Source organism: Anser brachyrhynchus, assembly GCF_964034855.1.
Source record: "Anser brachyrhynchus genome assembly, chromosome: 4".
NCBI classification, from domain to species: Eukaryota; Metazoa; Chordata; class Aves; order Anseriformes; family Anatidae; genus Anser; species Anser brachyrhynchus.
In genome coordinates this window covers 54305270-54317622 of record NC_137698.1, presented here as the reverse complement: position 1 = coordinate 54317622, position 12353 = coordinate 54305270, and the positions used below count along the sequence as shown (strand labels likewise).

The 12353-nt window shown below is 41.2% G+C and overlaps 1 protein-coding gene across 1 annotated transcript in view; it reads left to right on the top strand.

Moving 5' to 3' along the window:
* Nucleotides 1–12353, top strand: part of LIMCH1 (LIM and calponin homology domains 1) — a 175596-nt gene that overhangs the window by 131000 nt on the left and 32243 nt on the right. Inside the window, exons 14-19 of the mRNA XM_080589355.1 lie at nucleotides 208–441; nucleotides 1404–1649; nucleotides 2530–2565; nucleotides 7822–7948; nucleotides 10733–10887; nucleotides 11080–11482. Of these exons, the coding sequence (XP_080445481.1) occupies nucleotides 208–441; nucleotides 1404–1649; nucleotides 2530–2565; nucleotides 7822–7948; nucleotides 10733–10887; nucleotides 11080–11482 (1201 nt within the window). The remainder of the gene's footprint in view (nucleotides 1–207; nucleotides 442–1403; nucleotides 1650–2529; nucleotides 2566–7821; nucleotides 7949–10732; nucleotides 10888–11079; nucleotides 11483–12353) is intronic.

Sequence of the window (12353 nt, the reverse complement as noted above, 5' to 3'; positions counted from 1 at the left end):
TCTAACATATCTCCTACATAAGCGTGGCACTCGGTTTAGTTTCCTCTTGCTCTCATTCCCTGCGCTGTAGCTGAAGATGCCTACTTGTCCATCACGCTGCAGCTGTGTTTTGAGTAATAGTACCCCACGTTGCCTCAGCAGCTGCTGGCCTGGGGGCTGTGCAAGTGAACATTATCACGGAACAGTGTCACTTGTCTCTCTGAGCAGCACTGTAACACGAGAAGAGAGCCAAGAACAGCTTGAAATCCCTCATCAGCAGAGTGGTGGAACAGAAAACAAAGTGAAATTTCCAGACCCGCAAAGAGATGACATGCTGGCCAGAAGAACTGGAGCTTTTCTCAAACAGCCGGGGCCAAGTGTTAAACAGTTCCTTCCCATGCCATTTTCAAAGCAGCAGACTAAGCAGGGCACAGCTAGAGAACTTGAAAAGAAAACTGTGAGGTAAGAAAGTTGCTTCTCTCTTTCCCTTGTAGTGAGTCCTGTGGACTGTTTGTCTAGATCTCCTGATCTGGAAGAGTTGCTGTTGGCCCAGCAGAGGTTTATTCCGTACTGCTCCTTAAACCTGTGCTGACTCTTCCTGCTCAAACAGCTCTGATAGGCAGCACAGGTTTTCTGGCCCTTTTGGTAGAGCTGTCTGAAGACTCAGACCAGAGATCTAGCAGATGCAAAACTAATAGCATGTGACAATAGATAGATACAGCAAGATTGTGTTACATGTGTAGAGTTTTCTGATTAAATATGAGCTAATCATTAAAAGTATTTCCAGCAAGAATCAAGGTGCTGGACATGGTAGATTAGATGCTTGTCTATAGCTTAGCCAGTGCCAGTGACTCCCAAACAGGAAAAGAAGACTCTGGAACGAGCTCCCCCCGATAAGGTTTGGTGTCTTTGTTCAGATGAGCAGGGCTACGTGGGGACGTTGGAGGGGTAAGCCTCAGAACAGAGTTATGCAGTGGCTGGTTGAGCCACGTGCAGGTGAGACCGGAAAGTTCTCGCTCCTCAGCCTTTTCGAAGTACATGAGAAGGGAAGGATACACGTGCACCTGCGCATACGCAAATGAAAAACTGATGTACAGGTCAGCCAGGAGAAGAAAAACACTGTCACCTACTGTAGAACTGAACAGTGGTTTGATGTTGAAGTGACCTTAGGTTGAATATGTACATAAAGCTTTAATTTTTCAGGTTGTCCAGGGAAATCTATGTTACTGGCATGGGAGAATGGAAGTACAAGCATTTGACTCTATTAAGTTTTGGGCACCTGTCTCATTTAGCTTGTCAGCTATTAGCTGTTTTGGTTTGTGAGTTTTTTTGATAACTTACAGTTATGCTTTCCATTATGTATATATGATTTTTCAAATGTTGCTTAATACATTTCTTTGCACTGCTGCCTTTGGCTCACTCAGGCCTGAAAAATGTCCACAAGTCTGCAGTACTAGCTCTGAAAAACCTGTAATGCTACCTCAACACGAGCAGCAAGAGCAGGAAAGATGTGATCTCCCCCCTGCCAGACAAGATGATAATAGTTGTACTGCCCAAGTGGGTGAACATAACCTTAATGAAGTCCGCCTTGATCAAACGTCTAAGCTTCAGGAGGTTCCTGAGGAAAACAAAAATGAAACATTGTCAGCCAAGGATGAGCATCTGCAAACGTGAGCTCTGTATGGTGTGAACCACACAGCTTGTACACCCCTTGCTCTCCTACTGTGTGCACACTTCAGAATTCAGATTTTGCTTTGCTTGGTGTGTTTTCAGTCCAAACTAAAATGTTGTATGCCAGTACACACTTTTGAGAAACAAAAAGAGTATCTGTATAATGTATTGTTTTCTTTTCTACAGCTAATGAAAGCAAATATTTGATTGCATTGTTTATGTGAATAAAAAAAATGGCTTATGAGTAGCAGAGGTTCAACTGGACTCTGCTGGGCATCTTCAGAGATGTGTGTCTTGCTTCTCTATGATTAGAAAATGCTGCAGTGTCAACTTTTGTACTTCATGTTCTTTTATGATAAATCCCAGATACAAACATGGCATTTGCATGACTCAGAACAAGACAGACGCTTCAGTGAATGACACACTGACATGTGTATTACCAGTGCCTTTTTTTCAGCTTCACAAAAAAAAAAAATTTACCCTACTATAATGGTGATTTGAGCACTACTGTGGAATGTAACTGTTAAGTTTTGTCTCCATTCATTGCATGTGAGCCACTTAATGTAAATGTCAATACATTGTCTATTTTCATTAACTATTTTCTAAAACCAGTTTAGGTATGCTGTAGTACATTTTTACAATGGGGGTATTAGTCAGGGAGGGATGGGCAGTTTTCTTGGGCAGTTTGACCATCAGATGATTAGGTAAGTTTTGTGTATCGAGTACATTATCTCTGAACAGCATGGTTGGTTCTCTGTTGGTATGCTTTAGTAGTACAGGTTGGATGTTCAAGGAAATGTTACCCAAATTGGATGGGTCCAGTTGCAATTACTGTTTACTGTATTTACCAACACTCTAATTTTGTATTTGGTCTTGTAGATTCGGCCCCAGAACTGCTGTGTCTGATGACGCAGAGTAAGTTGTCTTGTGTTCACAAGATTCTGTTTTAAACAACTTACACTGCATGCTTTCCAGTCTTTCTACTAATTTAAAATGCAGTTGATGCCTCATTATTATTTTGCAGTGTTCCAGCAAATAAATTTTTCAGAAAAGCACTGAAAAATTGAATGCAATATGGCTTACATTGCAGCTAAAAATAATTTATATATAAAAACCCATAAAAACTGAGCATAACACTAATATGCAGCTGTTGCTTAAAGCCTTATTTCTTCTTTTTTTTCACTTTTTTTTTTCCCTTTTTTTTTTTCTTTTCTTTTGTTTTTCTTCTGAATTTCCATTGCCTGTAATCAGTTGTGGGTTAGGACTGTTGGGTTGAATCTGGGTTGGGTGTTGGGAAAAAAAACGAAGTGTGACCTGTACAACTCAACCAGGAAGAAAAAGGAAAACCCAAAGTACAATAAAATTCATTGTGATCTTCAGAATAATTATCAGGAAAATATATCTTTAGCTGTTCCTTTATTGTCTTTTAAAATCTTTCTCTTGAATCCCTTCTAGGTTGGGAGTAATTTAATAATATACTAAACTTAAATTTTAAGCTCTTCACCTCAATGCCTTACATTTTGCAAAAGTAGTAGGACTGGGACATTTATTGCACTTAAACGTTTTTATTGTGTGTGGATGCATGTGAACTGTAGTTCAGAATAATATGCAATGTCATTTAAACAGCTCTGTGAATGTATTAGCTATTCTCACTTACAAAGCGCAGTCATTTAGAAGCAAAGAAATAGTTGGGGACTACCCACATAATAGTGTCTTTAATATCCTTCTATTCACAGAAATGCATATGACCTTCTCTTGTCTCCCGGATTAAATCACAAAATAGAAATGGCAGAGAGGGTTTTCTTGTTTCATTTTAATAACAAGTATATGCAGAGACGTATATATTTTTCAACCTTTCCTCTAATGATAAAGGCTAGAATCACGGACTGAATATTCTTTACAAGACCTGTACTACGCAGATGTATTTCCTTTATGCTGTGCAAAGCCCTTGTCCTCTGCCCACAGAGTAAATGTGATCATTTTCAAGAAGTAGAAATCTTTTCAATCAAATCAAGAGATGAGGTATAACTAGCATAGCAACACAGAAATACTGTACTTTACAGTGGAGTCTTTCCTGCCATTTCATAAAGCGTTACCTGTATGATTGATTTGTTCACGTTTCCGCACAGTTTTGCACATCTGTATTAAATGCAAAGATGAGAGAAAGTACACGGAGATGCCTTCAAAGGGGCATCACAACGTGTTTGGTTGTGTAATGTAAGAGTAGCAAGGATGCGAATAAATAATATTGTTTATTGCACATCGATTCTAATTTTGTTTTAAACGGCAAAACAATAAATGTTCAAGCCGTATTATCATCCTTGCCAGATGTGCTACAGCTTACAGAGCAACTACTTTTTAAATTGTCTTTAAATTTCTTATAAATGTAAGATTGTGTTTTTCCTCCTGAAGATGAAGTACTTAGGAAGACTCTAATAAAATGTGGCTCACAAGTAGGAAAAATAAATTGAGCTGACATTTAAAATGCTTCCAAAATGTTTGTCAAGTCTTCTTTGAAAACTGTGCCTTGAACTGAGCCCTAGACCCAGTGCTATTTATTGCAGCAGCAGAGCCTAGAAACCCCCTTGTTAGGCTGACAGAGTTCCCCTCGCTGGTTAGTGGCTGTCGGGTTGTGACAGCAGCCCAGGGCTGTCTCCAGCTCCCAAAAAAGCAATATTCAGTGTAACTTGGAGGAAAGGAGACAACCCTGGCTAGGCGCTGTGATTGCTTGGAGACTCCCCAGACATAATTACAGGCTTAGTACAACAATGTGAACACTGCATAAGATAATAGTTTTCTACTGGGGGGCAGCAAGAGGTTGCTCATGGTTCTCTTTCCCCTTTCTCCATTCCCCAGACTTTCCTGTGGCCCTCTGTCGGGTTTCCAATTCCTGTCACTTTCCAATTCCTGTTATGTTCTGCCCAGTCTAGAAGTGGGAGCCATGTTAGACCTGGCAGGGACTGTGGTGATATCCTGGGGCATCTTCGTTTCTCTCCAGATCAGATTTCGCAAAATGCAGAGCAAGAAATACAGAGTGGTGTAGCTGGGCATGCTGTTATGTGGTAAAGTGCTGGCAATACGGTCTCTTCTGAAGGGGGAGAGGCACAAGAAGGCTAACTCGATATGGTTGAAATGCAGTGCATCTCTCTCTTCCCCTTGCAGTTGCCTCCCCTATAGCTAAGGGGTTGCTGCTGACCAGTCCCTCGCCTCCCTAGGAGATGGGCTGAGTTCTGGTGGCAGTGTGACAACCCAGTGTTCATTTAGGCTTATGCTTTATACTTTAAGCCCAACAATTCAATTATAGTGGTATGAGAAGTTTGAGTATTTGTTTACTAGAGTCTGATCCTTTAGCCAGCCTGTCTCTTTTTTATGTTTTGTTGGGGTTTCTTAAGTCTTAGTATGTTTATAAATGGTAATGCAGCCACATAATAAATGCTTTGCATAAGGATTTTAACATACTCTCATAAAAAGATTTTTTACTGTAGATCAGACTCTTAAATTAAATGGTCTGAACTCTCAAGTCTATGAAGATGTTTTTATCTCGTGCTTCAAATTTTTATTAAAAAAAAATATTACTGTATTATAACTCTAACAAAAAAACCCTGTAATTTGCAAGAATATAGTAGTGTAACTTAAAAAATCACATTATCCCAAAGACCCAGCCCTTCAAAATAGGTTGGTCTGCACAGTTTTTTCCCGGATCTGTGTTAAAACAGCAGATGTGGTACGCTGGTCAGCAGAAGGGCCTGTCGCTTCCAGAGTTTGGATGCAATCCCCAGAGCCTTGCTCATGGCAGAAAAATCACGGTCAGGAATTCTGTACCGTAACATCTCCCCATCTGTGTGCCTGTGACCTGGCAGGCGGTTGAAGGAAGACGTAAATCTAGCTCTGTTCATGCAGGTGATAGTTGCAGACTGGAGTCATCCGTAGCTTACGTAAGAAAGAAATCGGAAGAAATGATGTCAGACTCATAGCCAAAGTGTCTTCTGACAGAAGCCCAGAGAGTTTTGGCCTCAATTTTCTTCTAAGGATGAATGTGTCAGGCAGAGAAACCGACGTAGGCCTTTCAGGTGGCCTTTTCCATGTCCTGAGGAAATGAGGTGGCTCTCGATAATGGCTGTTGGGCACTGGTCAGAGCAGAGAACAGTGCTTTGAGATGACTCCGTCAGACTGCTCTCTCGGGAAGCCAGATGGGCACGGTAGCGTGTTACCGCAGAGCTGGCGTTAGGCTGATGACAGGTTGAACCTATCCGGTACCTTATCCACGGCAGTGAAGGGTGAGCAGCGTGAGGTGACGACTAGAATAGAAGGTTCGTATGGGGTTGTAGTGCATGGTTTCATTCCTACTGTAGGTTGAAACCTTTTCCAGAGTGCCTTTTTAATTGCATTATTAGTAGCCATAAAACCTTCGTTTTGCCATCTTTGTGTACCCTGAGTGAATGCAGGGAAAAAATACTAGCCTTTCATTAGGAGGTCAGGACTCCTAGTTGAAAGTATCTTTATTCTCCCACCCCAAATGACCAAGGACTAGTCCTCATGCACTACAACCAGTTACCAGCACTTCAGGTCTTCTGTTTTCTTCTACTTTATGGGAATGAAATATTCTTTGACATGAGGGAAAGGTACAAGAAGGGAGCTACACAACCAGTTAGACCCAGTAAGCAAATAGTTAACACTAAAGGCTTTTCTTACTCTAAGTTTCAAAAGCACTTAAACTGGAAAAAAAACAGCGACAGTGGCTTTATTATGTTATTCGTCTCCCAACCTACCTCAGCAGTTTGCAAAATACGGCTGGTATTTAAATGTTCGTTAGTAGGCTTTTAGTTTTTAAAACAACAGCAAAACTTGCTATCTCTCTTCTGTTATTTAAGAGTGCTCCAATCTAATCCTGAGCAATGCAACCCCCAAATTACCCGCAGAGAATCCCAAGTACCCCTCCTCAGCACTTTGTTTAAGGGATGAAGCGTGGTAATACGCTAACCTCACTGTTTGGGCTTAAAGGCAGTAGGGTGTGTGTTCTGCCTTTCGTTTCTGCATAAATGCCTACTAACGGGATGGGATCTGTGCATGTCCTTTTCCATCCACTGTCCAGACCTTTCAGTTTTCCCTATAGAGTGGGTTGCTCACATCTTTGCTTGCCTGAATAAAATGACAGCTAAATATGTATAAGCACAGCTTTCCGCGTGTATTCACTTTGATTACTGCGTACACAGTTGCCTACAATTTTGTCTTCATTTGGTGCTTCTCCTGCTAGTCGGCTCACCTAAAGCTACAGATGATCATTTGAAGACTGCTGCAAAATTACCTCGTGTGGAGCTGCATGGCTTTTTTCTTTTTGCTTTTTTGCTTTTAATGGCACAACTGAGGTCATGTCTTACTAATAATAGGTAGTACGGGGGAGTAGTAAGTCCATTATCTACATGTGGAGATCTTTAAATAATATGAATGGCTGTATAATATCAAACCATGACCTTTTTTTCCTTTAGCTTTCCAAAGGTCAGGGACAGAAATAGCATGTGTATGAAGAAACTGTTCTGTCCTGATTATGATTGTTTGTTGTACAGTTGGCTTTGCCTTTGTTAGGTTGGCGGGATTAATAAGTTGGTGCTGATAGCATTGAGTTCCTTGGAGGCAGGGAAGGGAGAGGAGGAAGCAACATGCTGTTTGTGTTGCATGGACTTCTCTGGGCAGGCTCTCCGGGTTTCTGTAGCATTTAGCCAGCCATGCTGCCTGCAGTGTACTTCTCAAGCCTCTCTTGTTTTACGGTAAAATGGAAGCTGCTGTCTGCAGTATAACTGGAGAGGTCAGTGAAAGCTCAGTGGGAAGCATCTTCTAAAAGTTAAATACTCTGACCTCAGCTCTGAATACAACAATTTTAACAACAGCTACTGATGGAGCGTTATTGTTAGTAACGCTTCTTAGTGAGAAATAAAGGTACTGCTGGCTAACGAAAGCAAGAGAAAATTGAGGAGTATGTTGCCTGAAGTGCTGCGTGGAAGTCATATCGCTGCTCACTGGTCCTTCTAGGGGACTGCTGCTTTTGGGAGCTTCCTAACGGTGCAGGTGTCTGATTCTGCTGCAGCACCCTCATGTGGCTTTAGCTCTAACAAACCTGAGGGAACTTAAGCTTATAAATAACACTGCCCTTCTTACTATTCCCTCATCATTTAGGAGCGTGAGCATGTTTGACATGAGATGTGAAGAAGAAGCTGTGTCTCAGCCTCACAGCAAAGCTCGCCATGAAAAACTGCAGAACATACACAACCAGCTGAAAGAGGACGAGACCAGATGGCAAGATGTGAGTGTACAACATTGTCTGCAACACTGGCGCTGAAGCCAGCTAGCTGGGCAAAAAAATAAAACCTGCTAAACGTAGAGTTGCTCTGTACTAAAAACAGGAGCTTTTTTCTTTGTGTTTTTTTTTTTTTCAATGTGTTGTTCCTAAAAGCACAGAAGTTCATAATTTGATGTACTTTACATAACACACAGGTGCACTTGGTATTTTGCTTTTGTATAAAATTTAATTAAACTATAGGTAAAAATGGAAGCAGGACAGCTTCTATTCACCGATTTCTCTAATTTTCTAATTAGTAAATGCCCGAAGTGACAAAATATAAGACTAAGTAGGGTGATAAATATATAGGTTGGACTTGACTTCAATAAATTGAATAGATACAGAAAATGCTAATATTTTCCACCTTATCCAAGCAAACAAATTACCCTTCAAGTTAGGTACACCCTGCTTGCATTACAAACCGTTCCCAAACCCTCCTCATTCAATGTGTTTTTTAAGTTGTCCTGGCAATTTTGCATTATCTTCAGCAAATCAACAGGAACAGAAAAACATTGTTCATGATTTGCAGGTAGGTTAGTACCAGGAGTCTCAGTATCAGTCTTGTTCATTCCTGAAGACTGATTTTCAGTGAGGACTGTCTGAGTTGTGTTATTTTTACATCTCTTCAAGCAGTTAGTACAGTGATTTCCAATTATAAGGACAGCTGCTACAAAACATTTTTATAGACATTTTTATAGAAAATTTAGAAAAAAAAGAACAGTATGCACAACTAATAAATAACTTTTTGTAGAACAATGAAGGATTTCAACTGAGTGGTCTGTATGTGTGGGAAGCCTTAATTTCCCAGCAGAGATAAGAATGAGTCCAAAGGAATTCAAGAGGTTTGAGAACTCTTCGCTGCTGAATGGAAAATCCTCTGAGCTAAAGTGCGCAAGTTTTCCAGGCCCTCAGCACCTTACACGCCAAACTAAAAGTTCTGAAGAGCTACTAAAAATTCCCGTACTGGAATGTCCTTGGCATTCAGAGGGCTTTGTAGAGACGACACCACATTCATGGTCTCATATTCGTTATATGCCCATGCTGTAAATTTGCCAACAATTAACAGTTTCATAGCTTGTTTTATTATTATTGTTTTTCTAAAGCAGCAGAGCTGGAAAAGATAAACATGTATGGTTTTTAATTGCAAAAAGAGGAGGAGGGCTTATGTTATGAAATTTGCTAATGAAAAACTAATTTCCAAACAATAGGCAATAGTGGGAGTAGCTGAATAAAGAAATGCTTTTGTACTTCAATGAGAATAATTAGTAACTGAAAAAAATGAAAGGCCATGTTTCAAGAAGGGGATTATGGACTGATATATGTAGGTCATGAGAAGAAATACTTTAATGAGCATTCCCTTGAGTGTAACGTCAATAATTTGTGGTTTTAAGCTAAATTAAAAGTGACAAGGTTTGTTCCTGGTTTTAATAAAATAAGTTATGCTTGCAGTACCTTCTGCTGTTTACCAATAAAAATGCAATTAAAATATTTGGAAAACCATGTAATTAATGAAATAGCTTTGAATTAAGTATGTGTACAGAATCTCTGGTTTTCATTAAAACCAGAATTTGTTAGAGCGCGTGAAATACTGTCTGTATCCTAATCTCCTAATGTTGTAAAGTTAATGACAAACATATCCCTACAGTTTCCTATGAAGTTATTTTTATTTGCAGAAGTTCTGCAGAGGGTATTTTTTAACATGAAAAATTTTGTTCCTTTCCTGGTTGGTTGCAGAGAAATTTTACAGCTTAGAAACACTTGTTCCCTGTAGTATTTTACTGTGAAACAAATCTTGTCTTTCTGCCTTCCAATATTTGTGAATTCATAACCCAAGCAGGATGCAGGATGTAGGTGCCCATAGCAGGTATCCCTCATGGCTTTCTGTGTTTTAGTATCAAGCTGGTTTCACATGAGAAGTAAAGAACCAGAATCACTGGGTCCTCTGGACAATTTTGGACAGGCAGCTTCCAAATAGAATAAGATTATTACTTCAACAAGAATGCGTCTACATAGCTGGATACAAACCACAGCCTTATTTCTCTCTCATATGTCAAGCCAACCAAGTGCGAGCAACACAATAACCTGTTGCTGAAATCTGGGCCCATGAGGAAGAGTTTAAGTTTGGATTCTGCACTGCGTTTTTCTGGCTGCATAGTCCCAGGTCTAGTGTGCTTGCATGTAGTTAGCTGATGGCATGGGCAACGTATGTGATTTTCAGATCTCACATTCATAGAGCTGTACTTCATGGTGAAGCAATGTCCCTTCCACCAGTGACTTCCTGCCTCTGGCACACCTGATCGTTAAAATTCCCCACCAACCTTAACTTTTCTACTTCATCTTCCTGAGGAATCAGCTTCGGGGCCTAGAACTGGCGCTAGGGAAAGTGACTGCTCTAACTGGGCCCTTCAGGACACATTTCCTAATGTTATTACCTAGCATGCTTCTGCAACACTACAAAGCCAAAAACAAACAAACAAACAAACAAAACCCACACCAGCCACCAGTAAAAATACATTATGAAATTCTGACTGCATCCTGCTATTAGGAAAAAAATAGTACAGCACCATCTTTTCATGGTATCATCTCCTTTTCTTTTTAAAGTAAACACCGCTGCCTGCAGGTAATGAGAGCCTGGTCCACAGCCAGGAGCAGACGTTGCAGAGCTTTGCTGACTGGGTTCATTGATTTCTTATAGCCAGTTTTTAGTTGTTTGCAACTCTGCGTTCAGCTGCCTTCCTTCTCTCGCAGGACCTGGCTCGGTGGAAGAGTCGTCGAAGGAGTGCTTCCCAGGATTTAATAAAAAAAGAAGCTGAGAGAAAGAAAATGGAAAGGTTATTGTCTGGAGACGGATCAAATGAGCGCAGAAAAAGCATCAAAACCTACCGAGAAATTGTAGAAGAGAAGTACGTTTTTTTACTGAAGTGCGGTGGCATGTCTGAAAATGCGGTGTGCTTCATCGGTGATAGGTGGCAGTGGGCAGCCAGGCCTGCAGGACTACAGTGGGGGAGAGGGATATCGATGGAGCAGAGGAAACAGGAATGATTTGCAGTGTTAATTTTAATGTGATGGTTTTTCTTGTATTGTCTCCCGTGCAGAGAGAGAAGAGAGCGGGAGCTTCATGAGGCGTACAAGAACGCAAAGTCCCAGGAGGAGGCTGAGAGCATCCTCCAGCAGTACATCGAAAGGTTCACCATTAGCGAAGCTGTCCTCGAGCGCCTGCAGATGCCAAAAATTCTGGAAAGAAGTCATTCAGTGGAGCCAGATTCCCCACTGAAAGACCCGAATCCTCTGAGATACTTAAGGCAACAGTCGCTGCCTGCTCCAAAATTCACTGCCACCATTGAAGCAACCATTGTTCCCACCGCTGAATTAGAGCCCAGCGGTTCGACGGGCCGCACGTCTCCCAGCAAAAGTGTTGTCTCCAAGGCTGTGCCTATGCTGACACCCAAGCCTTACTCTCAGCCCAAAAATACACAGGAAGTTTTAAAGAACTTCAAGGTAGGATACGTTGCTCTCCTCAAAGTCGATTGGGAGGCAAAAAAAGTCCTGAGTAAATCATCTCAGCATGTAAATGTTTAATGCAATTTAAGTAAAAAATCGTAGCAACATCCTGATGTTATAAAATTCAGCTTCATGCTCTGTGCTGTCCAGCCTCGTGGTTACCAGCCTTTTGAGGAACTTGACCCTGGAGTATTTGTGCTGGTCATTTTCCATCAGGCTAAATTTGTTTGGGGGAAAAAGAGAGAAAGAGGGGCCTCTAGGATAAAAGCAAGGCATTTTGTGAGAAAGAGGTTAGGAAAGAGTATGTTGTCATTTTTTTTTTGTTTGTTTGTCTTTTTGTTTGTGTTTATAACAAAAGGGCAGGGGTGGGGTCCTGGGAGGCCTTGATGTTTGGAGCAATACCTGAACCGGTTTTTGTGTCAAAGATCTGATTTTGCCACACCCAGATGAGTCTGTCCCAATCAGCCAAGTCACAAGCCTTTGAAACATTGTAGTGTGCATCTATTTCAGAGTCACTACTCCTTCAGAGTTAAGAACCAGCTTGCCCAGAGATGCTCTCTGCCCTAAACATGCTTCTCACCGGGGTTAGTGGGGAAAGCTGCTTCACTGGAGTGAAGAAGGAATACAGGGTGCCCATGCACATCGAGGAAAAACAGATGGGTACTGGGGCAGTGGTGTCACTGGGAACTGCTGGTGAGGGAGGTGGGGTGGCTGCATTAGGCTGCAAGAACTGGACAAAGATTATGGTAATAAAAGAAGTAAGAGAACTTGGACAAAAGTAGGGCTGCCTTGAATGAGGACCCATATACAGGCTTTGGAGTGTTGGCAGGGAGGGTTCAGAGAAGAGACTGAAATTAGGGTATAAAAC